The 27,408-nt window shown below is 38.1% G+C and overlaps 1 protein-coding gene across 1 annotated transcript; it reads left to right on the top strand.

Annotated features, from left to right (window-relative positions):
- Positions 1-2,955: 2,955 nt before the first annotated feature.
- Positions 2,956-15,735, top strand: LOC139710924 (solute carrier family 13 member 2-like). The gene is made up of 13 exons (XM_071622849.1): positions 2,956-3,069; positions 5,079-5,344; positions 6,174-6,342; positions 6,867-6,931; positions 7,265-7,648; positions 8,156-8,275; positions 10,449-10,547; positions 11,817-11,921; positions 12,569-12,691; positions 13,043-13,157; positions 14,100-14,261; positions 14,864-15,001; positions 15,601-15,735. Exons 1-13 carry the CDS (start codon positions 2,956-2,958, stop codon positions 15,733-15,735), a joined length of 1,995 nt encoding a protein of 664 aa, XP_071478950.1.
- Positions 15,736-27,408: the final 11,673 nt, after the last annotated feature.

Genomic DNA, 27,408 nt, shown 5'->3' with positions numbered 1-27,408 from the left:
CAGGAGAGCGATGGTCTTATGTCCATCCCCTTTGGAGGTTTAGGAGCCAGAGTGAGAGTTAGAGCTCTGTCCACAGGTAATGTTGGGAAAAGGGGGCTATGTGGCAAGTATTATGGGATAAGCCTACGTGTACCTTTTAACATAACCATGGTCAAAAGACTGGTCAGCAAAAATTACCTCTTTTGTTTCTTTTTGCAATCGGAACAGCATCCAGAGAGAGTAACATAATTATAATACCGACTGAAATGGCTCCCTGTCTCAGCCAGGGACTTATTGTCAAACAAACAGGGTACATGCTGCTACAGCATCATGTCTTGTCCTCCAGCACTAAATACAAGGCTGACAGAAGTTGGAGGATAATTTCTATCAGTTTGGAGTTGACTGTTAGATTTTTAGCAAGAAAGTTAGGGCGAGGGATGAGTCGCACTCCGTTTCGCTCCCACGAATGTCTCCACAGGCCTCTACAATGAGTTTGCAATTCAAGTTTCTTAAACCAGCAAATAGCAGATCATGCCAATGAATTGAGCTACAGTATAGTAGCAAAGCGGGGTAGCATTTCGAGCCCGCAATTCGAGCTTCCTATTCCAGCTCACAGAACAAGCCACCAAAATGAGCTAGCAGATATTCTTGAAAGGGTGTCTGTATACCAATTTGTCACAACATGCTATAACTCTCGTGGCTTGAAAGTACACTGTATTCAATTCTTGTCTATAGGTCCAGTACATACAAGTAAAAGTTAGACAGCCCGTATGCAGTTTCAAGGCTCATTCAGATGTTGGCCTCCAGCTTAGACTTGTTTTGAATCAATGTGTTCTTTGATACTTGCACATATTCATGTGATTGCAGCATTAATTATCACCATCATTCCGTCATAATCATGTATGTGCATACCCATGACATGTGCACAATGCTTCTGCCTAGAGACCACTTGCCTGTTGTCCATAAAATCACTAGATGTCTACTGACTTGGTAAACAGAGAAAAGAGTGAACTTGTTTGTTATATTTTATGTCGACCCTGAAGAAGACGCATGCATGCGTTGAAAATTTGGTACATGTATTAATAAATAATATCATTGTTTGAGGAAATGCAACACTTCTCTACTTTGTCATCTTTTCTACGTAGAAACATCAGGGCTTGACACTAGCTTTTTGTTGTTGTTGTCAGGTGTCCTGTTTGGGCCACTAACATTTTTGAAGCTAGAATTTTGGTGACTTGAAATATGGAAACATTATATATATATATATATATATATATATATATATATATATATAATTCACACATATATGTTATGTAATATGTACTTTGTATACATATATATATATATATATACATATATATATTCACACATATGTTATACAATATGTACTTTGTATATATATATATATATGTATATATATATATATATATATACACTCTGCAAAAAAAAAGGGAAAGTAAATGCTTTTTCAAGTTTATATTTCTCATAGAATATGTGGCTGAAAGCTAATGTATCATATACCATATTAGAAGTAATTTAATTGGCTATCAACCTGGTAGGTCACAAAAAAAGGGAAATTTTACGCATGAGTGAACACCTTTGTTTTTCTCTTCCAGGGCACAAAAGTACAAATTGCAATACTGAACAAGTTGTCATTCATGCGTATGTGCTCTCCCATAGATCAATAAGAATAAATTTACACAAAACTGAACATGAAATAATGAATAAAATGAATTATTCCCTATATCATTTGAAGTTTAACTCGACAGAAAATTTTTATTCCCCCTTTAGTTGCCCACTTTGATTTTCTTAGAGGTTATAAAGAGATAAATAGAATAAAAACTTTCTTTTTCTTTTTCATTTGTTGTCAATGTTATCGTGAAGGGCATTTGCAAATGAAACTGGAAAAGAGAATATGTCAATTTTTTGCAATTTTTAATTCTGTGCCTTGGAGGACAAAAACGAATCTACTCACCCATGCATAAAATTTCCCTTATGATTAACCTATGAGCGTAATAGTTGATTAAACTAACTTTAATATGGTTTATGATACACTGATTCATCAAAATCTTCTATGACAACATATGACCTCGAAGAAGTGTTTACTTTCTTGTTTTGCTGAGTGTATATATCTGTATACTTTTTACAGATATTGACATTTTATGGCATAAACTAGCACGTGATTATGCTAGCGATCCAGAACACAATATGATTGCTTGAAGTGTCAAATAGATTGCTCCGAAATTATTTGAATGCTGGAATTGGCATTCCTCAGTCACCTCCCCGTCTCTCGCTAAATTGACTGAGCGCTTCGCGAAGTTGGGGTACTTTCTATACTGTACGAATTTGAATGGCAGCATTTCAGATTTCATTGATACGAAAACAGATTCAACTGATCGAAAATGAATTTGAACGTCGAAGCGGCCGTGTGTGGCCGAAACTAAAATAGTACATACATGTACAGTGGCGGATCCAGAGGGGGGCGCAACCGGCGCACGCCCCCCTTTATTTTTCGTCAAAAACAAAAGAAATAAAAAGAAAAAAAAATGAAATGAAACCCGGAAGTGGCACCAGAAATATTAGTCACGCCCCCCCCCCCCTTTACAGAATTCCTGGATCCGCCCCTGATGTACGTCATCTTCATCACCTTTCTCTAAAAACGTGCCACTCATGTGATACTTCATACACGCACTCGTAACATTCAAAGTACACTGAAGTCATTATACATGCCACATTCACAACCTTTATGATGCTAATATTATGACACTTGACACTTTGATGTTTATGGCTATTTTATGCCAATAGAAAACCCGTTGTCACGCCTCTAAATGCGTGTCTGTGATATTCACGAAGGCTGAGAATGCTTGCACGTTCACAAAATCATCGCATGTTTAGCTGCAGTTAACTCCTGCTAGCTACCGAGAAGGTCATAACTCCAGCATTCAGCGTTCGCGTGAATAGGAACTGATAGATAAAATGGCGATTGAGTCAAGACGAATTTGCCGAGAAGTCTGTAAAAATTGGCGATACCTTGTCTGTGTCACCGTACCCATTGTATTCTGTCCAATCGCGATAATATTCAACAATCAGGTAAGTTGATATTGTGCTCATTATTGTCCCCTTTTCTTAGATGTTTTATTCACGTATGTTATACTCGCGGGACACATTTTTTCTTCTCTCCTTTGTCATTTGATTGTCAAAGTGATACAGAAGGTCAAAAAAAGAAAAAAAAAGAAAAAAAAGAAAAGAAACATGTCTCATAGAAAGCTTGTGAACACTGATGGAAACACGGTAGCTATATTGGATCAATCCGAAACCATTTACTGATCTCAATGCATTGGCTTAACATCTCCCCCCCCCCCTCCAAAAAAAAAAGGCGACCTTACAAGAGGTTCTTCCTCCCCCCGTTTATTAAGGAGCATTATCTGATAAATACGTCGCGATGATAAAGATTCGGTTACAGCTCGTTATTCCGAAGGTTCGTTATTCCGAAGGTTAATTAATCCGAAAATGAAATAGGGTTTGTTATTCCGAAGGTTCATTAATCCGAAAATGAAATAAGGTTCGTTATTCCGAAGGTTCGTTAATCCGAAAATGAAACAAAGCTCGTTGTTCCGAAGGTTCGTTACGGACCCTATATCACTTCGGATCAACGAACCTTCGGAATAAAGAACCCTATTTCATTTTCGGATTAACGAACCTTCGGAATAGCGAACAGCACCCAAAGATTCTAGCCATGTAGTTTTGACAACGAAGCGTGAAGTGCACGGGATTATTTTATTGCTCTTATCCAATTTCTTTGATAGTTTCTGTTTTCTTGTTGACTCCAAGATAAAATAGATACAGTGGACATTTTTTTTTTTGTCGAAAGAAAAAATAGATTGAAATAAGTCAAAGTAATATCATACCCCGGATAGACGTGATAAATTAGCTATTTTATAAGTCGACATTCATTGATATGATATCCGGTTGCTTTGGATTCGACTAAAGCGAGATTGAAGGTATGCAAAGCAGATCGAGGCTCAAACACCATAACAATGTTGAATTATTTTACATTAAATAATATCAGCTTAAAATCAGGGATAACGCTAAGTAAGATTATGCATATAAAATCTAATGGGTATATGCGAATACATGTATGTGTAATGTAGATTTGTTGTTACCTTATCGGATGCTGTTCGTTATTCCGAAGGTTCGTTAATCCGAAACACACAAATTCCCTATATCTAGAGGTTCGTTAATCCGAAAATGAAAAAGGGTTCGTTAATCCGAACATTTGTGGCGTTATTCCGAAGGTTCGTTATTCCGAAGGTTCGTTGATCCGAAATGATATAGGGTCCGTAACAAACCTTCGGAATAACGAACTTTGTTTCATTTTCGGATTAACGAACCTTCGGAATAACAAACCTTATTTCATTTTCGGATTAATGAACCTTCGGAATAACAAACCTCATCACATTTTCGGATTAACGAACCTTCGAAATAACGAATCTTCTGAATAACGAACCTTCGGAATAACGAACCTTCGGACTAAAGAACCTTTGGAATAACGAACCTTCGGAATAACGAGCTGCAACCAAAATTATCATAGGGCCACTTGCCTCTGTGAACTGTGTAGGCACTATTATAATAATCTCCTCGGGGAATATCACTATCAGCGGACGTGATCATGAATATTATTATCTTTATTTACCAGTGATAAATGCTTCTATAAGTGCAATAAAACTTGGTCAATTGTCCAGACTGCAATAAATAAGTGAGGATGATTGGGGAAGAGGAAATGGCAATGGTTATAATCAATATGAGTCTTCCAAGAAAATGAATAAAACACTGCTGGTGCCTTTAGGCAATCGATTTTTTTTTTTCCCCATGGAGATTCAGAGACATTTTCACGAACCTTGACACTCACTTTGGAATTTTGTTTCTCTTTTTATACGTCATGATCGTGGTGGTGTATTCAATTGCGACTTAGCGCTCATTTTATTTCAAGTTCATAAACTGATCAAGAGATAACATACAGAGTATCACCAAAATCTACTCCACAACAACAAAATATATATATATATATATCATTGCGATTGTTAACTCCTTTGCAACAGACTGGATACATGGCCTACTCGATCTCGGTGATGGCGATCTACTGGATGACAGAGTGTATTCCGCTGGCCGCCACCGCCTGTCTCCCTTTCGTTCTCTTTCCCCTCTTCGGTATCATGAAGGGGAGTATCGTGTGCACCAAATACCTCAGCGACACCAATGCCCTCTTCGTTGGCAGCCTCATAGCCGCGATCGCAGTCGAACGATGGAATCTGCACAAGCGTATTGCACTGCGAGTACTCATGCTGGTCGGGACAAAGCCGAGATGGTAGGTATGATAGTTTTCTCATATTTTCTGTCACATTCATCTGTGTTGCTTATCTTTAAGTGATTGCATATTCTGTAATCTGATTGGTCAATCTGCGGCGTAATATTCCCGTATGTCGTAAATGAGGTCATTGCCCCCGTTGGATTTTTGTGTTTTGCATCGTGCCTTCAGTCAGTGGGCAAATAAACCGTTTTTGTATTTACAATTCATGGATGTTTCTCATTAATTTTTCTGTACAGCAATGAGTAACAAAGCATTTCATTTACCTGCTCCCTCGAATGAAGTTCCTTAGTTAAACATTTACTTATAGTTGCTGAGAGGTATAGGGCAAAAGCATCTGGCAAGTTTTGTGGCTGCTAAGGACAACTTTTGAGAACAAAGCATGCATGGAGTTTGACTTCGTTGCTACTGTTCACAATCTAGATGAGAATGTGTATCAACGACACCAGCAGGCCCACATTCTTTGCCGAAGCTGGAACTGCTTGAGCAGGATGTACCGCAGAATTCATCTAGATCTACACACCAAAATATAAAATCGTTACAGCATGCTTGTTCTCAAGAAATACGGGAAATAGCTATGGTTTGGTGCCGTCTATATTCTATTCGGCGTCCGGCCTAATGGAAAGAATAAAACACCATGTGTTTAATACCCTTCCTCTATTATACTCTTAGGTGCTGAACTAAACGAATCAAATTGTCAAATTGTGTGATGACGTGTTAGGAGACCGAGATCAAGGACAGCATCTTTGACGTCACAATATTACGCAAGCAGTGGTTTAATTATAAGGTGGCGGAACTTAAAGTCATTTGGACCCTCCTTGTACGACAGGCTGGTGTTCGGTTTCATGGCGACCACGGCGTTTCTCTCCATGTGGTTGTGCAACGCGGCAACGACGTCGATGATGATTCCCATTGCGCAGGGCGTCCTCGAGCAAATAAAGGAAGCCGCCGGTTCTGCAGACGATCCCCCCGATGATCACGAGAAGACAGAGGAACAGGTAACAAAGAGGAGTAATACCAAACCCAAAATGAAACAATATTTTATTTTCTGGACTCTGAATCTTTAGGTCTACGGTTCGAGTCCAATTGAGCAGCAGCTGTTTATAGCTCCTATTTCAACAAGACACTTCATGCTCACTGCTAAATGTAGGCCTATAGCCCGAACAGATGCTTGTTTACATTATGAAAACACTTTATAAAAGCATATACAGTATTACTGCTTCGACAGTAGACACAAAACATAATATGCATCTTGAACATCTGAATACTGCACGTACAATGCCAAGCACAATACATATATAAAAAGGTTGTTGTCTTAGAAAAAAGAAAAAAAAATTGGGCGCCTTAGAATATGGAGATGAGCAAAGTACGTCTAATCAGGCCTACATCTCGATTCTTCGGGAGTGAAAAAGCCATCATAAAGCTTTACTTTAAAGGAGCAATAACGATTTATGCAATTTGATATGCATAGTCTCTTTTTTTCTCTCTCTTTAATCACTTTTCCTCGCATTAAAAACGACAGAAAATGAAGGAAACGACGAACAATGAGATACCCCTGACCAGCATCCATCACCACAGCGACAACAGGTAAAATTTTCACTCTGTCGGTCGAGCATCTGCAACAAAACTGCCTGATTTTAACTTAGTATTTATTTTTACTTTTTGATGAAATTCTAATTATCATTGTTTCTGTTCACACAGTTCTTTACGTTTCTCGCGAAAGCGTTTCGACCTGTCGTGTAACTCATCTATTCTAAATATTTCATTTGGGTTTCTGCTTTTACTTGACATGCAACATCAGTTTCCAGATTATGTTTCAAAATATTAACAGTTATATGATTAATCGTCTGTGGAATTGCAGCCGTTGGTTTTGTGTGAAAGACCATGTATCCGACATTTTGTGTTTTTTCCACATTTCAGCGGATGCGAAATCGAGCCAGACGATTCGGCCGTTGTTGTCCATAGAGACGAGTTGCCGAGTAATGATCCTGGCTACGAAACCGGGTCGGAAAATCCTCCCGCGATTAACGGCACTCCAACGCCTCCCGACCCCGACGTCGCAGACGATCGGCCAAGGGCATTCAGCAATCGCGGCTACGAAGCCGCACCGGGAGATCAGACCGATGTCATCAAACGGGTACCGAACCGATCTGAGGCAAGCGCGGAAATGGGAGAACCGGAAAGCGACAACGACCTTTTCAGCAGGGCCGTAATCCTGTGCATCCCATTTGCTGCGAATATCGGCGGCACAGCGACTCTCATAGGAACGAGCGCCAACTTGGTTCTCAGCTCACAGGTAGAAAGGTATATATACCTGTATACCTGAGAGAAATATTCCTGCCCCCCCCAAAAAAAAAGTAACATCATGTATGACATTCTGTATTGGCTTTCTTTCTTTCTTTCTTTCTTTCTTTAAAGGGGTGATGTTTGAAGGATTTCGGCATAATGATAAATGAGTTTTAAACTTCTGAACTTCTTAAAACCAAGGTCCAATTTCCCTTCATGGACTCTCTTAAAAGACTTTCATGATAGTTTGTATTTTTTTCCTCTCGTATCCATCACTTAGTTTAAAAACCAAGTAATGTATTACAGAGAGATATGAAGAGGAGAAAGAATGCATACAAGTATTTGCAAATAATTGTAAGTATGTATGCATATTGTGTGTTTGTGTGTTCATAAACAATCGTCCATAACACCGATGGCATATCTTTATGTCATATTAACCTCCTGTAAAAGTTGTCATAAATGTTATACAGACCTGTATTTCTATTATTATTGTCAATCACTTTTTGGACACCATCCCTCGGTTAGTCTGTACGGCTCGCAGGCAGGGCTGAACTTCGGAACGTGGCTGGCATACGCCCTCCCCGAGGTGCTCGTCAGTCTCGTACTCTGCTGGGTCTGGATAGAAGTCGTATACCTCGGTTGTTTGTGAGTAAACATCATAAAATAACCTTCTACTTACACAGCGAAAGACATCAACTGCCTGAATAGGAAATAAATAGACAGTATTGATAAAAATGATATCAGATTTGAAAATGGGTAGTGATGGACCATGCCCTGATGGCGATGTCACTGGAGGTCATCACGCCATGTACACGACATAACTTTACTACATTAAATAAAACCATAAATGTTATAGATTTACGACAAGGGCATGGTATTCCAAATTCTGTCATCTTGATATTCGATATTTTCTAGATTACATTAGCAGATGGCCACATTGTGTTGCTTTGCAAAATCTTCGCTTTTTAAATGTATCATAGAACTCGTTTTAATACCTATAACAGGTATTTAAGCTGAAGTGAATTGTTGTCAGCATTTTTCGTATCTAACGAAGCCCAAGCAAAAAACAACAAAAAACAAACAAAACAAAACAAAGCAAAAAAACAAAAACAAAAAACAAACACCTACATATATCAGATATATTAAATAGCTAAACCCTGACGTTGATGCCACGATTGATAATACATACTTACAGCAAGAACTCGATGTAGGACGTTTGGTACTATGTCTCTTTTGCCGTTTAAGTTTTTACCATGTTTGTACCACAAGGTGGCAAAAGGTACCGATTGACGGTACATTATTTTGTATCATATAGTTATTTTTACATAGTATATTATTTTCTTTGATATAGTTACCAGCACATAACCCTCAAGGTGAAATTGAATTATTGTGCATTTAGGAGTTTGCATCATAATGTCATAAGTAGCAATAACCGTCAGTGGGGAATTTCTAATTTTACATAACTCTTATCGTATTCTGCTTTATTCATCGCAATATGAGAAAAATTCCCTATCTCTGTTAGTTTCATCTTAAAGACTATTACTCCGATGCTACTTCTACTCTGTTTGTCAATGACAAAGATTGACGACAGCATGCTACAAATCAGTGACAAGATCAACAATGCCTTCTATTTTAGCATATCCTGCTACCATACTTCTCCATTTCCACCACTCCCTCAGCCATTACATTTGCTACTACTGCTACTACTGCTACTACTGCTACTACTGCTACTAGACTACTGCTGCTGCTGCTGCTGCTGCTGCTACTACTAATGCTACTACTACTACTACTACTAATACTAATACTAATACTACTACTACTACTACTACTATTACTACTACTACTTCAGCTACAACTATACTGCCATTACTACTGCGTAGTGTTTTAGTGGTAGCCGTGATTAAAAAAAAATCCTGTTCGAGTATCATGTACGCCCATGAATCTTTAATCATTGCCACTACTAAAACACTGATCAGTTCAGTGCTTATTTACGTCGATGTAGAGCAATTTGTCAACCAGTTGCAACTATCCCCACTACTACATTTATTGCCGCTCCTGTCATGTAATATAGCGACTATTGCCACGAGTCTCACGGCATACTCGCCTATTGTTCTGCCATAGCATACTTCGACCCACACCTTCATTTACAGTCTTCTACTAAAATCTTGTTGACATATTTTGATAAGAATCAAAGTAAAGATAACTTTATGATATTTGACTCATACTCAGCAACCTATCACCTCATATAGTAATAAAGATATCATTCGTTAAGACAATGACGACACGAGATGAAGATCATGCCTTTATGTTGTGTAGGCTCTACTTGCTTTTGACCGTGCAAAACCAGAGAATCATAAGAATGTGGACTGTTTGTTGTTGTTGTTGTTGTTGTTTTTCCTTTGAGACCGGGCTAACGAAGATTTGCATGCATAATTTCTCCATCGAATAAAAATGAATGCATGTAATCTTGAAAAGCTTCTGGAAGGAAACTTACAAATCAAAGGAATACAGCCTTCGGCAATAGTGTATTAGTTAAAGAAAAGCTTAGGGTAACGTCTGTAGACAGTTATTCCTTTAAACTTCTAAGGACCTCCACGTAAAATATGCAAATGACTTATCTATAAAAGGTCGACATTGGTTTAAACAGAGTTAAAGCAGGATCGAACTATCATCAAAGTTTTTGACGGTATATGTCACTGTCCGGCATTAACAACCATCTGTCAAGAAAGGAAACCAACCTCTTTTTTAAAAGAACAAAAATCCAGAATGCACCTTTTAGTGTGCTTATACTCTTCTCCCAATGAAAATCCTTCCACAGCGGTCTAAAAACAAGGAAGGTGACAAACACAGATAATGCTCGGGAGGATCGCATCAGAGCCGCCATCAAGACGTCCAGTGCTGCTCTCGGTCCGATGTCGTGAGTTTGCTGCCATGAAAACATGTGTGTGTGTGTGTGTGTGTGTGTGTGTGTGTGTGTGTGTGTGTGTGTGTGTGTGTGTGTGTGCGTGTGTGTGTTGTTATTTTTGTTGATGTTTCTTTGTTTTCTTTGTTTTTACTTTATTTCTGTGTTTGTTTTGATGTTAAAGTGGTGTGTCATTAATTTTGTGATGTTTACGGTGATCTATTGTGTGTCTTTGTGTGTGTGTGTGTGTGTGTGACAGTGTGTGTGTGCAAGAGTGTGTACATGGCACGGATTGTGTGCATGCGTATCGTATACGCATACACGTTGAGATTTTAAATAAAGTTTATATGATTTTACAATAGTGCATTGTTGTTACATTGACAAGCTTGTCAGCTGTTCTTTAATGAAACCCAAATTATAACTCAGAGATCAATAACCTGTTCAAATATTGTTCTTGCCTCTGTATAGGCCAGAAGCACGCATGATACTGAAAATGTGTATAAGAGCAATAAAGATAACAGTTAAAAGAGTCCAAAGAGTGCACGAGCAACACCACGTGTTCCCTCTCAAAATAATCGTGTTTCCCTGGCAAAACGCCACAAATATCTCCCCTCTTTTACTCCATCTACATAATGACAGACCGTTTTTATATAGAACTCGGGGTAGCCTCCAGAGAACGCTCGGAAAAGATTGTTATACTTTAAATGTATGATCTATAACACGCCTCACTACGAGTGCAATGGTTTCACATGCAAAATGCAAAATGAGTGCATATTATTATGCCTTTTTTTTTAATAATGGAAGTTGGTTAGGCCTACAGTGGTGATACAAGCAACATAAACGTCACTGATCATGATTGTTTGATTTTATTTGATTTTATTTTATTGTTCCACATCTCAAACACAAATAAAATGAACCAATCGATTGAACATTAGACTGGACATAGCGTCGTAATTACGAAGAATACAAGAGCAGACAATTTTACAAACATGAAATGTGGGGAACCTACTAAAAAGCAGAGCTTGTAATAGGTCCCTATTGTAATGTAAGGTCCCTATTGATTGGGACGGCAGTCTGGCAATAATGACAGGGATATAACATATTCCACGAAATGAACCTTAGTTAACTAACACACGCCTGTAACTGAGTGTTTGATTCCCTCTTACACTTCGACGAGGATATGACCTGAAATTGGAGAGTGATAATGATAACAAGATTTAACATTATAAATCAAAGTAGAATAGCACTAATGACTTTAATTTTTCCTTTGCGAATTCAACATAGATTTGCGGAATGGGTGATCGTCTGCCACTTTGTAGTTCTAATTCTCCTCTGGCTGACGAGGGATCCCAAGTTTGTCACTGGTTGGTCGGTAGCGTTTGGCAGCAGGTAAGTAGGCAAGGAAAACAATCATTTCACGGAGAAAAATGAGACGTCTAATATCAATATAAAGGTGCTCAAAGACTGAACATAATTGTGTAATTTGCCAAATGTAATTTTGTACTATTTTTGTACTATTTTGTACTGTTTTGGGTGGAAATGAAATAGAATTGAATTTAAATAAGTAGGCCCCTACCGGCGTTCATTACTTCCACTTCCAGTTTAGCTGAATTAGAGCTCTCATTATATGCCTGATAGTTATATCCATTTAATCTTAGATATTGTCTCCTTGCTTTCACTAACAAACTGTCGTTATTTAGAGGTCATTTGGTCACAATACCTAGTGCCCATATGACACGCTACTGATACCACCGCCTTCTCTCTATTTCGTTTTCATGGTTTGAATTTGCTCAGGATCATAAACTGCAAAGTTGTTGACCATACGGCACATCTCGAGAAAACTTAAAGCAATTCTCTGGTTTGTCGTGAATGATGTATCGATTTCATTCTTCTTTTGATTGTGTGTATGTGTGTGTGTGTGTGTGTGTGTGTGTGTGTGTGTGTGTGTGTGTGTGTGTGTGAAGAAGGCACAAGACTTGATTGCATTCGTGATGCTGCATGTGTGTTATTTTTCTCTTGAATAATGATCTTTTCAGCTACGTCACTGATGCGACTTGCGCCGTCCTCGTCGCCCTTCTGTTCTTCATGTGGCCCTCCAGAGCTCCCTACTTCTTCACCAAGAAAAGGCGAAATGGTGACTTTCTAGATCACTTATTAACGTGTGACACGTTTCTATAGAAATGCACTTACAATGAAGGTACTCGCAGGCTCGAGTGTGTTTGAGACAATGTAAACCATGAAATGAAATCACAACAAATTAGATTGGACCTGACAGTAGTTATATAGATATATAGCCAAAAGAAATAAAGGGAAAAAAAGAACAAAAGAGCTGCCTAATCGTTAAATATAGCAATGATTTCACCCACACAAGTGCGATGCTCTAACCCATGATCTGCCAAATATGTGAGCATTTGAAAGAAAGTCTCATGGATGCCTATTTTAGAGACGTGCATAAATTATGATGCCATTTTTGTCAACACCCGTGTGGTATCCTATTCTCCAGACCCGAGCAAAATACCAAAGAAAATCCCTCGTATTCTGACGTGGCCTGTGGTTCAGAAGAAGATGGCGTGGCATGTTTTGCTGCTCATCGGGGCTGGGTCAGCTTTGGCCGAAGCTTGCCAGGTGAGGATGTTCACAACAACAAAATGCAGTCATATTCATACAGCAGTCCATTATGAATACGCACCACGAAGATTTAGTCAGTGCACCCATTATGATATATCGCTCATCGGAACATTACGTCACGTATAACACGATGAAATGAAGCACTCAATTATAAAGAACAATAAGACCGAATTGAAAATGACCTAGTGTATCCATGGGAATTAAATGACGTACACAAATGAACTTATTTGAGTTGTTACTGTTTTGAAAATGTTTCGTGTGAAGAGTCCAACTTGCAGCAAGCAACCACGACAACGGACTAGAGCTCTTTAGAGCTTTTTTGTTTATTTTGCTTTGTTTTGTTTTGTCTTGTTTTTTTGCTGAGGAGCTGGTACATACAAGTACATAGTACATTTATTACACTGCAGAGAAAATAAATAGATTTATAAATACATAGATAAATAAATGCTTTTTGGGCAAACGTCAAACAGAGCAATCGAAGAACTGCAAAAATTTCCGAGAAATTATTAGTATATACAGACAAATCAATTTCAAATAAAATCCGTATTATCATAAAGGAGAAATTCGATCAATTTGCACAGGGGTAGTGAACCACAAATAAATACGATATGATTGAATTTCGCAAAAGCAATCTGGAATACAATGTGATAAATTTTAATCTGAAGAAAAACATCGATTTTATAGAATTTTATTGATTGGAAAAGCATGATTCATCGTTTGTATTGATTCAAATTATAACGGAGGGTTTCTATGTGTTTCTCTGTGTATAACTGTGTGAATGATGTGTGGGAGCCGGACGTAGTTGAATGTTTCTACAGATAAATGGCAATATAATATAAATGTTGTTTCATTGTCACCACCACTACCACCACCACCACCATCATCATCATCATCGTCGTCGTCGTCGTCGTCATCATCATCATCATCATCATCTCTCAGGAATCGGGTTTATCAGCTTGGCTCGGAGACCAGTTCGTTGTCTTCGGCGATCTCTCTCCGGGAGTCGTGGCCCTAATCATTTCGATAATTGTGGCTATCTTCACCGAGGTCACTAGCAACGCTGCCGCAGCGACGGTGTTTCTTCCCATCATCGCCGAGATGGTAGGGATTTTTCATTCTTCTTTTTGTCCACTAAAAGTTTGCGCCGCTTTTTCATGCCAGATTTTGCAGACGACAGCTCTCCTTGTATTTAGATGATGCTAATGCTAATGCTAATGCTAAAATGCGTAGCACATGCTTAGGGTAACAATAGTTGTACTTACGATGATTGTATTCATAATTAGCATAATAACAATAATAATGATAGTGATGATGCTTATGATAATGAAAGTAGTACCGAGAACCGTATCTATAATCGCAACAATCATAATGATGACAATGATCATAGAGAAAATAAAAAAAAAGATAAAAAAAGAGATGCCATTGCTTCTGAAATAACACCAGCGCCAGAAGGAGCAGGCGCCAGCATTGGTAAGCCTTCTAATTTTTAGCAGAATATTTTCCTTATATCATCATCGTTCATAGTGTCATTGAATATTTAAAAATATTTGGTGGGATTGATTTGATTTCAAGCATTTTGATTTAAGGTGCTCGGAAAATGTAGTTTTACGAATGGACATTCAGAAACACTTTCTTCAAACTAAAATGAAACTCGCGAACACTAATACTACATTCTTTTTTTTCTCTTTATGTTTTGTTTTCAGAGCTCTAGTCTACATGTTAATCCTCTATATTTGATGCTCCCAGCGGCCACTGCGTGCTCTTTCGCCTTCATACTTCCGGCAGCCACACCTCCAAATGCGATTGCCTTCGCTAGCGGGCAACTTCCAGCTGTTGATATGGTAAGTCATTTTGACCATGAACTAAACAAATGTTTGGAAGTGTAAGCTAAGATATAAATGCTTCTATCGCCAATAAGAATAAGTATTTTTTATGTCAAGCTCTGCATGAATAAATAAATCAAGAAGTATACAATACCGGTAATTTCAGCAAATCTCCAAGTAAATAAACCAATATTTATGATATATATGTATTTATCCCTGTATATCATATAAATTTAATTTTTCATATCATTTAAAGATATGGATTCATTGGGAAGTCATAACGATGTAAAAGGAATTTGAATCATGCTCCTGGATACGTATCTCTCTTCTTTGTATTTCGTAAGACAACAGACTTGTCTGTTTGTATGTCCGTTTCTATCTGTCTGTCTATATATATATATATATATATATATATATATATATATATATATATATATATATATATATTTATATGTGTGTGTCTGTCTGTCTGTCTGTCTTCCTACACATTCAAATAGTCACACACACTCACTAACTGGAAAGCACACATGTCCACAAAATTACAGAAAATAGTTTCCTGTTTTGAATACAAATGTTTTCATTTACATTATCATGTTATTATTCCTTCATCATTTCAGGCAAAGACGGGACTAGTCATGACCATCGCAGGCATCATACTTTCCAACATAAGTCTGCACACGCTGGGCGTTTGGATCTTTGATGTGAAATCCTTCCCAGACTGGGCAAGCAATAACACTGCCCAAGCATTGTAGTTTTTGGTCAAAGTCAACAAACAAACACACAAACAAGTAAACATAGGTGAAGAATGTAAGGCTTTGCATTGTATGCTGTATATTCCAATTTTGTGCCGAACAAAATTATTTATATCGCACAGTCTGGCAATGCTTCAGCCAGCACTATGTCGTGTATAGTTTCCATCAAATACTTCACGGAAAGACCATCCTGATTTTATGTTGCATTGTATGAAAACAGACAAATCAGAGAAGTAGATCACAGAAAATTCCGGGGGAAAAAAAATGGACACACAAAAAAGTTATAAACTGATAAAGTTCAGAAAGTAAGACAAACTGGAAACTCTGTGTGATGTAGGTTATGAGCAGACTGATCTCCATTTGTTTTGTACTCAAATTTCACTAATTTTCATTAGAAAATTTGTTCTCAAATATTTTGGCACAGGCAGAACTTATCCACTGAGAAGGACATGCAAAACTGCATTATTCTTATCATATACCAAGAACAGATCTCATTTTTTTCCTCCTGAGAAAATGAAAATGTGTGACTTTTTGTGTACAAATGGAAAGGAGAGCTGTTACTAACATCTACGGTATGTCACACAGTTGCTAATTTGCCTTCCTCTCTTTAGACTTTTATAGTTCATACCTTTGTGTGTGTGTGTGTGTGTGTGTGTGTGTGTGTGTTTTGCTGATCTACTTTTCTAATTTTTCTTTTTCATACAAAGCAATATGATAATTATCAAGATAGAATTCCCTTTGAAAGTAAGAAATGCAATGCAAGGAGTCAGGGACAACATGGCTTTTCACTAACTTGGATTGATTTATTATCATTCATCATACACATTGTTTTCAGTGAGGCCATAATTATTACATCAGCGGACCACCATCAGGAATATGAACAAAGAAAAAAAAATATTTCATCACTCTCAACTTCTGAATCCAATGGGAAACAAAAATGATTGAATACGATATAATCATATTTGGGGCCATTTCACAGCTAAATGTTTAAGCAACTTTTATACCATTAATGTTGTGTATTGTCAAAACTGCCTGTCATACTCTGTAGTCATGTTGGTTGGTTCCTCAGACTACAGAGCAGCACTCGGAATATTTTAGATAACATCGGTTGTTACAGTACATAGATAAAATGACACCATTACTTCATAAATCTACTTTCCTGCACCTCTTTAGGTCGTATGAAATTTATGATCACTCAACAAAACTGAGGTAAGGGAAACTGCAGGGGGCCAACACAATTCATTTGATATATTTTCACCATGTTGCATTGATAAGTAGCTACTTCACTATTAAGTCCATAACCGAGTCACCCTACACAAACTGAAATATGATTTAATTAAAAGAAAAAGACAAAAGCAATGACTTACACTCGTTCATTGTTGAGCTAACTTTTAGAATCAGAATAATTCCATATGCTATTGGTGGCACTGTCTAAACTTGCAACGGATATTTGGAAAACGCCTGTCTGTCACCCTAGGACTGTTTGGATTCACCATTTGAGTAAATGCTTATTTCAATCACTATGACATCCTCTTTATTTCAACCAGCATGCACAACTATTACATGGATTTCATCACTTTGAATACAACGACAGATCATCATTAAGATCTAGACTCGATTCGGCATAGAATACCTTAAAAGTGGTGGGAAACCAGCTTCCAGTCTATAAATAGAAATCATAGGCACGATTAACATGCTATCCATATATGCACTGCACTGAGAGGTATGAGTAATCCAATTCACAGGTAATTTCTTCAACTTAAATTTCTAGGAACATTCATATCTCTATCGGTACTATGCATACATCAATATGCAAATAGAAATGTTACTGTTCATCTAGCATGGTATTGTTTCTTAGAATGCCAGCATTTTGTTAATATTAACACAAAAAAAGGTTCATAAATATAGGTTATGTGATCAACACATATCTTCTCTTTACGTAAAATAAAGATTCTCGTACTGTTTCTTGCTTTAGTTTTTTAGTGACGCTACCACAAATGAAAATCAATCAATAAATACATTGTCGAGAGCAATGTTCCCGTCTCCTGACGTTATCACATCATTTTTTTGTCTTGCATTCTTTCTCTTACATCAATCTTGACACACATTATTTTGCAATAACTTCATTCTGACTAACAATATCTGACTGATATGGACCATTTCAAAACTGACTTATTAGCAACTGCACTCAGACCCTAAACCATGCTCTATTTTCCATCCAATCAATAGCTTTAGTAAAACATTTAAGTCACATTAACCTCACAGGATGTAGAGAAAGAGCAATATCTCCACAACCAATGTGAACCAGTCTGCAGTTCTGGATTGCTTCATCTGCTGTTTGCATTATTTCATTTGACACAATGTATCATAAACATTCCACAAGGAATCACTGAAACAAATGACAGTTTTTCTTTCTTTTAGTCACCATGACAAATACATACAGCATTTTCATGTTCATGTGGGCATTTGTTGTTTGCTGTTTTTCCTTTAATATCGTCATCCCTTATCTTTCCTCTCCCTTGAGAGGCTGAAGGCTCTTAACTTATTTCTGAATGGTGCTCCCAAAGTCTACCCTGATTTAATCCAATCTTAGCCTGTACAGATCCAAACTTTTCACTTTTGTCTAGTGAATAGCACACGCTGTAAGCTCATTGGGAAGCACCATTGCTGCATACTGTGATCCATAGGTTCAATTCTGATCTTTAGCACAAGAGTTTCTCCCCCTACAAATTTACTACTAGTAACCCTTGACCTTCATTCACAATGAAGTCTGTTCTAACATTTGAACAGCTTCGTCCCAAGCCATCAAGACGAGGTAAAGCATTTCCAGTTATCAGGACAAATTAACGCTGATCTTCCTTCCAACCCCTTCCGTGGCATGCCACTGTTGGAAAGATCCAACATTACTCTTCGCCTTCTCAGCATAATCAACAACTCTTTCCTCTTTTTTCAGGGGGACATGACCTCCACTCTACACACATGGTATGCCATCAGTAAATATACTGTCACTGTCGCTACCAAACATTGAGGAAAGTCGACATGCACGTCATGCAGTCACATACAGTTTCTATGGGAACACAGTAACGTGCACTGGTCAAACTGTCATGTGGCAAAATCTGGCATGTCAATGACATCGATGATGATGACGATGACAATGCAATGACAGACTTAATAGATGACAGAATTAATTTGACTTTGATTTTAACATTTAGCTTGATCTGAAGTATCTTTTCACATCACAACAGATCTTAATTAAAATGTTAGTTTAAGAAAATCTAGTACTAAGCAGTTTACGATTCATTTCTAATCAGCATTGCATTCATAAGTCAGAGGATAGGTGGAAGGATACTATTATTCATAAAGAGTCAGTGTCATATATGATAACTTCATTTGCACATGCTGCCTAATGAATAATGATACAAAAGAGATTAGGAAGTACTAAGAGAATGGATAATTCCTACCCAACCCTACGTGTCCTCTACATAGCAAAATTGACTCTAGTCTTTCTTTCTCACCGACAAAGAAATGGAAAGAGGAGAATTAGAAAGGGACAAAATGTTTTTTGTTTTTTTCATATTACAGTCCTCAGTTGCAAGCTTTCCTGATTTTGACAGGATTCCATTTAAAAATATCACATTGCAGAGAAAATAACACCACATCTATGCTGATATTGTTAGCACGAAAAGGTGAAAACGAATTTTCAGCCATGTTCTTGAAATTGAGATTCTGAAGAATCACACATCTTGTTGAATGTAACACCTTGGCCAGGCAGTGTTGAACTTTGTGTACTGAGCATAATTTTTTAACGGTAAATGAAGAAGCCCCAAAATACCGACAGATTGTTAGCAGCTTGCCCTACAAGAAGTAGGCTTACTGCACTTGAAGATTATGATGTGTGTCAAAAATTTGTCAAATCATCAGGTGTGATATGAATATTGCCTTCATAGATTAGACCGAGTGATACCCAGGGTGGCTGAAAATGGGTGCCAACCGTTCAGAGACCTAACATATAGCACTGGAAATAAGCCATGTGTTGCTTTACGAAAGGTCTTCCTTTTTTTTCATTGTCTGACACATGTAGAAGCTATCATGGCAGAAATACTTGACTCATACCGTAAGAAAAAATTGGGGTTATTCTACCAAAATTGGGAGAGTTTGCAAATGAGAGACTACTAACTCTAAAATTAGTGAGAACGAAAATGAGAGAGAGAGAGAGATAGAAAGATAGAAAGAGAGAGAGAGAGAGAGATGATGCTACTTTGTGTCTATTTTGTTTGATTATTTAGCTGCCCAGTGGAGTGTATGTTCTTCTTCTAAGCTACACCTGCCAGAACATGGCTCACTTATTCTGTGAATTACAGCGCTCTTATAGAGACTCGAACATCCCCAAATTTCCATTCAAACGCAAAGTTCCAACTCCAGGCGAACTTTGGTAGTATGACTCAATTAGTTAGCAATGTGTTCAAATACACTACACTTTTTAAAAAAAAGAGGGGGGGGGGGAGAGAAACATCAGGACACAAATCTGTAATTCAACAAAACTTATACCAAATACTCCCTCTGCATGAATGTCATTTTCTCATATAATAAAAGTTGGGTTGATCAGATGAGTGAAAACTTTTTGGTAGTTGTTCCAGAGGGGAGAAAAATGAGCTTAATCGAAGCAAAATGACAGGGCCAACCTACTCTTCCATGGAAACATGAGCACCTGCTGTCTGCAGAATAAGTGAGCCATGCCTTTCATATACAACTTTGACTGTAATCCCAAATGCAAAATGAATCAACGAGCTGTCATACATGTGAGTGAATGGTTTACCTCCACGTTATCTCTCCTTTGTAATTGTTTGAAAAAGTCCAATATTAGACTATTCAAAAGGCGAGGATTTAATTCTGGCGAGCTCCAAAATGTTTAAGTCTTGGATTCTTGGTTTCCTTATTTCAAGGCGGCACCAAACCTGCGACAATGGTATTAAAAAAACTGCATGACTTTTTTGAGCTAATTCTATTTCAGGGATTGCTAGGGAGCGTGAAAGAGTATTTTGACCCTGGGGAGTACTCACATGTACGACAGTCATCATTTAGCACCTGACGAGGTAGATATTGGCTTGAGAGAAGGGGAAACTTATGGAACTGTGACAACATTGCTAAAAACTACAAACATTGCTTTCCAACACAGAATCAACTTAACTTGGGTCTGAGTTATTGGAGAATGAATAATTGTCAAAAAATGAGGTTGAAACCAGAGGTACTACTGAGCTGGGAAAGTGAAATTGTTCCTGTTCTATGCTAGTTGAAATGCAATGTTCAGCCATAACAGTTTTGTACGTCTTACCGTAACTTTAAGCTGTCTATGTGTCATTTAGGCTACACTATGCTGTGATGGCATTCATTAGTATTTTATCAGCTATGAAGCTATTTCAACAACTTATGAGGCTAATTAAATTTCCTCTTAACAAACTTTCAAAGGGTACTGAGCATTTCATAATCTCTTTGGAATCTAGTCTATTATGAATTTATAGTAAGTACTTGAGATTTACTTGACATCCTTATTCAGTTTAAGAAGGAATACAAAGTGTGAAAAGTCCACGATGAAATGTAAATACTACGTATTGTACAGCCTGCTTGACTGCTGAACTATTCTGCACCAGTGATTGATTGATCTATGGCATTACTTTACTTTTATACTACAAAAACTCTTTATCCCTGTATGATACATAAGACATGGATCTACAAAAACCTGACTTCTTGCAGTATTTCTCTTTACGGTGAGATCTACGAAACTTTTCTCTCAGAGAGGGGTCTCTTGTCACATAAGAGCCAGTTGAGATGGCTGTATGGAAAGTAAGATTGGCTTCTCAGTCTCCAAATTCATTTACCGGTACTGCATAAAAATAAAGATCACTGTATCAAAACGTACAATGAGCTATCTTCACACGTTACACGGTGGCACAACTCATTCTGCGTGATACAAAATTCTAGTTGTCTTGGACACTCTCTGCTATGGCAACCTGATTCAACATCATCATATCCAGATGAAGGAATCGCTCTACATTCCATTTATTAGACACCATTGACGTCACACAAATACTGTCATCAGCACCCTCTGATCGATATTTTCATCAGATCTGGCTAATTGGCTGATCGAATTTGGACGAGAAGTTTGAAGATCTTGTCACAATCCTCAATGGGGCAACTTTTCCCTTCTCCTAACACACACAGAATCTGAATCTTGAGCAGATGATGCTAAGATACAATCTTCACGTTCATCTGTCTTTCCTGCTGTCACTACCAGTAAGTCGGTAGTCAACCCTTCTTCATTCTCCATGGATATCATTCCTTATGTCTTGAACATGCAATGAATCAAGCATCATAAGTATCTTTGTGGTAGAAGGCCACACAATCTAGATCTTTCAAAGATCTATATGACCGCACGTGAGAAGAATCATAGAATTACAGTAAAAATAAAGCTCGTCATGAAGTACCACAGGTTGAGATCCAGCTCAAATATAAACTACAATACTGCCTCTTCAACAAGATACAAGCAGAAGTAACAGAAGAGCTATTACCATGCCTGGGAGCAAACACTAACGGAGTTTGCAAGTATGATATCTCAGCTAATTCATACCAATGTTATTTTTTTTTTTATTATTCTGGTTGCATGCAGATGGTGTACATGTGTGATCATGAGATTGTCTCACAATTTTATGAATCAAACATACTGTTGTGCAGAATTTCTTCTTATATAGTAGCTTAGCGGAAAAACACAGGTGCATGTCACATAGTTTTGAGCGCATGTACAAGCTGGCATAAACTCTTGAAACTTTCTTGCATGCATTTTGCCATAACGCATTTCACATCGACACAATTTTGCTTCCCTTTCTTTTAGTACGTTCCCCATGAAGAACACAATAGGTCCGTATTGGTTGTGAGCATCCCTTCACATTAGTATCACAAACACAGTAGCACCAACCTTATCAACGGTCAACACATGGACCTTAAATTGCATATAACTCTACCTCCTATACCGAAAGCATTGAACTAATTGATACAGATGGTGAAGATACGTCGACATTATTGTTGACAGCTGTGAGAGATCTATTCTTTCATTGCGTTGCTCTTTACTATTATCACTTCTCAAACAACAATTTTTACAATCACAAACTTTTTCCCTCAATTTAGTTGCTCACCTCAAATTCCTAACAGGATATTTAATAACAAGATGTGCTTTTACATGCCAAGAATAACACTTGGGGCTCTCTGTGTATCAATTTGCTGGAATTTCTTCTAAATGATGACATTTCTATCGTTAAACCCCGATACTACGATACCATTACTATAATTCCTGTGATTCCTATGGAAAGAAGTGTCTCCTAAACTTTTTGTTCATTCAATTTTTATCATTTTTTTTTCTAATCTTTCTGGAGAGATGATTATTGATCTACAAGGAATAATCCAGAATATATTCTTGTGCTGACATTTTGACACAGATATTAATCATCCATATCATAATATCTTCTGTGAAGCAACACAAATAATATGCAATGTGAATTGGTAATCACTAATTAATCTTATTTGTAGCAGACGGTTTGTTGATAACTCACAGATTCAATGGAGAAACCTAGCTGTAAGAAAGCTCATCTAAGAACACTCAATGGTTATGCTGCGAACAGAAACATCTCACTTTAAAACTGTATATTTCATCAGACTGCTTGACTATGCATCCATCAAATGTTTGTTAAATTTTGAATTGCAGTAGCAAAACATTTTTTTTTTTTTTCAGTTTGAGCATTGTGCAATAGAAATGGCTACTGTGTTTCAACTTTCAGTGGTCTTGCTGAATCACCCTGATTCCATACTACACCATATGTGGGATTAGAGGCTAATTTCCTCCAGAAATGTGATGAAAACAATTCTGTACACTACAACAAAAATAACAAGAGACCCGCGGGTCTAGCGCTCACCTGAGTATCGCAAGTTCACCTTTCACGCAGTCACTAACCTAAATTATTCACAGCTCTACCAAAATTTGACCAGGCATTCTCAAGTAGAAGATGAAAATGTACAATAAAGGCCCAATTTTTTTTAAGATTCCTTAATTTGGGGGGATTGGGGCCCCCTGGGGCCCTCTGGGTGGGGCATGGTGCCCATTTTGATAAATTGAGATCCTGACCCCCTAGGGATGCTACCTGCCAAGTTTGACAAAAATCCATCATGAGGTTTTCAGGAAGAAGATGAAAATGTACAATTCAGGCCCCCATTTGGACCCTTCCAACCACCCCCCCCCCCCCCCCCTACCCAAGAGGGGCACCCCTGGATCTCCTATGAACAAACTTGAAACTACAGTCATTAATGTACTCACTCATAGTATTATCTCAGCTCTATAACTTCTGATTCTAGAGAAGATTAATAAAGATTCCTTCATTTGGGGGGTTTGGGACCCTGGGGGCCCCCTGGGTGGGGCATGGTGCCCATTTTAACAAATTGAGATCCTAACCCCCTAGGGATGCTACCTGCCAAGTTTGGTGAAAATGGGTCATGGGGTTCTCAAGAAGATGATAAAAATGTACAATTTAGGCCCCATTAGGACCCCTCCTCACCCCCTCCCCTGGGTCCCAAGGGGGGCACCCCTGATTCTGCCATTAACAAACTTGAAACTACAGTCATCAATGTACTAACTCATAGTATTAACTAAGCACTATCACTTCTGGTTCTAGAGAAGAAGATTTTTGCAGAATCCTTAATTTTGGGGGGCTTGGGCCCCCTGAGGGCCCCCTGGGTGGGGCATGGTGCCCATTTTAACAAATTGAGTTCCTAACCCCCTAGGGATGCTACCTGCCAAGTTTGGTGAAAATGGGTCATGGGGTTCTCAAGAAGAAGATGAAAATGTACAATTTAGGCCCCATTAGAACCCTTCCCCACCCCCCTCCCCTGGGTCCCAAGGGGGGCACCCCTGATTCTGCCATGAACAAACTTGAAACTACAGTCATCAATGTACTAACTCATAGTATTAACTTAGCTCTATCACTTCTGGTTCTAGAGAAGAAGATTTTTACAGATTCCTTAATTTTGGGGGGTTTGGGCCCCCCTGGGGGCCCCCTGGGTGGGGCATGGTGCCCATTTTAACAAATTGAGTTCCTAACCCCCTAGGAATGCTACCTGCCAAGTTTGATGAAAATCGGTCTTGGGGTTTTCAAGAAGAAGATGAAAATGTAAAAAGTTTACGCACGACGCACGACGGACGACGGACGACGCACGACGCACGACGCACGACGCACGACGCACGACGGACGCCGGACGAAGGGCGATCGCAATAGCTCACTTGAGCCTTTGGCTCAGGTGAGCTAATAAACAACAATTATAGGGAAATCGAGTGAGCCGAGAAAAAAGTGTCCACTTATCATAACACACAGACAGCACATGTAGGTAGGTAAGCATGTGTAAAATTTCTTCTTTTTTTTTCTTAGCATCTTTGAGTTAAAGAGTGCTATTAGTGACATCTTATCTTATATCACTAGCATTTGTTCTATTCATCCCTATGGTAGTGAATATGTGAATTTAGCTGTGCATGAATGCTGAAATTATTCCAATGACACACCCACACATGCGCGCACACACATGCACACACACACAAACACACACAATAAATTCTTTACAGTGCAGTGATGACTGAAAAGGAGGTGACGAATCATTGTAGGAAAAGAAAATGCAGTGTGGTGAGATTACATTCGTGTTAACATATAGTAGGAAGTTGCACAATGACATGGTTTCAAGGTTCTCATAAGCTCCCATTGATTCACATAATTTGATATTCATAGCTGTATTCTTTCCTTTGACACTTGAACTATCACAATATTTTTTGATATGTTTTTTTAATAAATAAATAATTTTTAAACATAATTACAATGTACATTGATTAGTTTTGTTCTATGATACAGTCTATAAATAATTTGTTTTTCCATATCACATCTGATGAATATCCACAAACACCAATTATTTGCACAATGAGTCCTGATTGGTCAGTTGCTGATATTTACATCAATCTCCATATATGTTGGACAATGTCCACACAGTTCTAACTTTACATGAATGTGGAGATTTTGTTCAGACACGCTGGGTCAAAGGTCACGATGGGTGGCTCTGAATCTGACAGAAGCCATGACGACTCTCAACAGAGATGCCTTGTCCCGAAGATTGTCAAAAGAAAGGAACATTTCCAGCATCACAACATATCTCGAGAGCTGAAATTCTCTGATACGATGTAAAAACCTACATCTATCATGCATAAAATCCAGTCTTCAACTAATGTCTCCATATTTTGTCGTTTTTGTCTTTTTTTTCCCCTCTCCTTTCTCTTTCCTTTGGTCCTGCAATCTCTGGTTGTTCACATAAAGTATTCATCATTTTCCTGTAACTTTTCTTAAGTCTTAATGCAATCATATTACCATTGATAAACATTGTCCATTGCATGCAATGTCAGTCCATTTCGCTGACATTTATATTTCGTAAATATAATCTCTGTTCAATATATACACATGAAACGCAAAATCATCTCTTTAAAAACTGCACTTGATCAGGTATATTAAAAACCCACATATATTATGGTAAAGCAATATTCTTATAGGGAAAATGTTTGCTACATTTTGGTTAAAACTACCATTTCTTGTCTTAAGAAATGGTACTGGCCTAGAGACCTTAATTGATCCAATTTCATTCCTTAAAATGCAACATACGTCAGGAAAGATAATGGTGTTAAAAATTCTCTACCATTCTTCTTCATTTGTTTACAGATATTCTTGAGGCAGTCATCGAACATAACAAGTATATCAAATCTACTTTGATCTCGGTTTCAGGGATGAAACGTCACATATCGTTTTGAAGCTGAATTTACTGTACTGAACATTGTAGTTTCTTTTGATTTGAGAGGAACTTTCAACAATCTCTCTTTCTGAATACACCCAAGTGTAAATCTTTGATATTTTTTTTTGTTTTTACTCATGTGCACCTCTCTCTTTCATATGAGCAAGAAAAGATGAGTAGGGTCACTTTTTCACCAGACCACACGGTCAGACTTTCTTGCACTCTTGAATTTAGGTGCAACTGGGAACTATCAAAACATCATGCAGGTTTTCAAGTCCCCAAAATCCAGGAGAAAACCATTACAATCACAGATCCAAGCCTGTGATATGAGTTCAGCATATCTTGCACGACATGTCCGTCTGGCGATTTAATCGTTCTACGACCGAAGATGTGCGGAGGTTGATAGTGATCACTGACAGAGAGAGGCTGGGTGGCAGGCAGGAGCTGGTTTGGTTCTGCTTTCACACTTCAATGTCCATTCCAAAGAGTCAAGGATTCCTTACAGATAATACATCTCACTGTGATGCAGGTCAACCATTTCATCACTGACCGCTCACTCATTCGACCAGCAATATCATGCGACTCAGACTTGTCAGTTAAACAAGGGGGCAAATCTACCCACTTGCTAAAAAAAGAGGGAAAAACGGAGAGGTAAAATCACCAAGGAATTTGTGTTGATGATATTCTTGTCTGTCAAGGCGCAGCCTGTGAAGTCTTCGTGCTACAAAGACGTTGGGACGATAAATTCAATTTAGATATTTTTTTTTCACATCCATTGCGTCCCACAGATCTTTCCCGTATCACATTTAAAAATTG

The sequence above is a fragment of the Diadema antillarum genome, unplaced genomic scaffold (genome assembly GCF_040938485.1).
Source record: "Diadema antillarum isolate AM-2024a unplaced genomic scaffold, OU_Dant_1.0 seq00001588_RagTag, whole genome shotgun sequence".
NCBI lineage: Eukaryota > Metazoa > Echinodermata > Echinoidea > Diadematoida > Diadematidae > Diadema > Diadema antillarum.
Note: the sequence above shows the minus strand (reverse complement) of the source record. Positions and strands in the feature narration are given on the sequence as shown.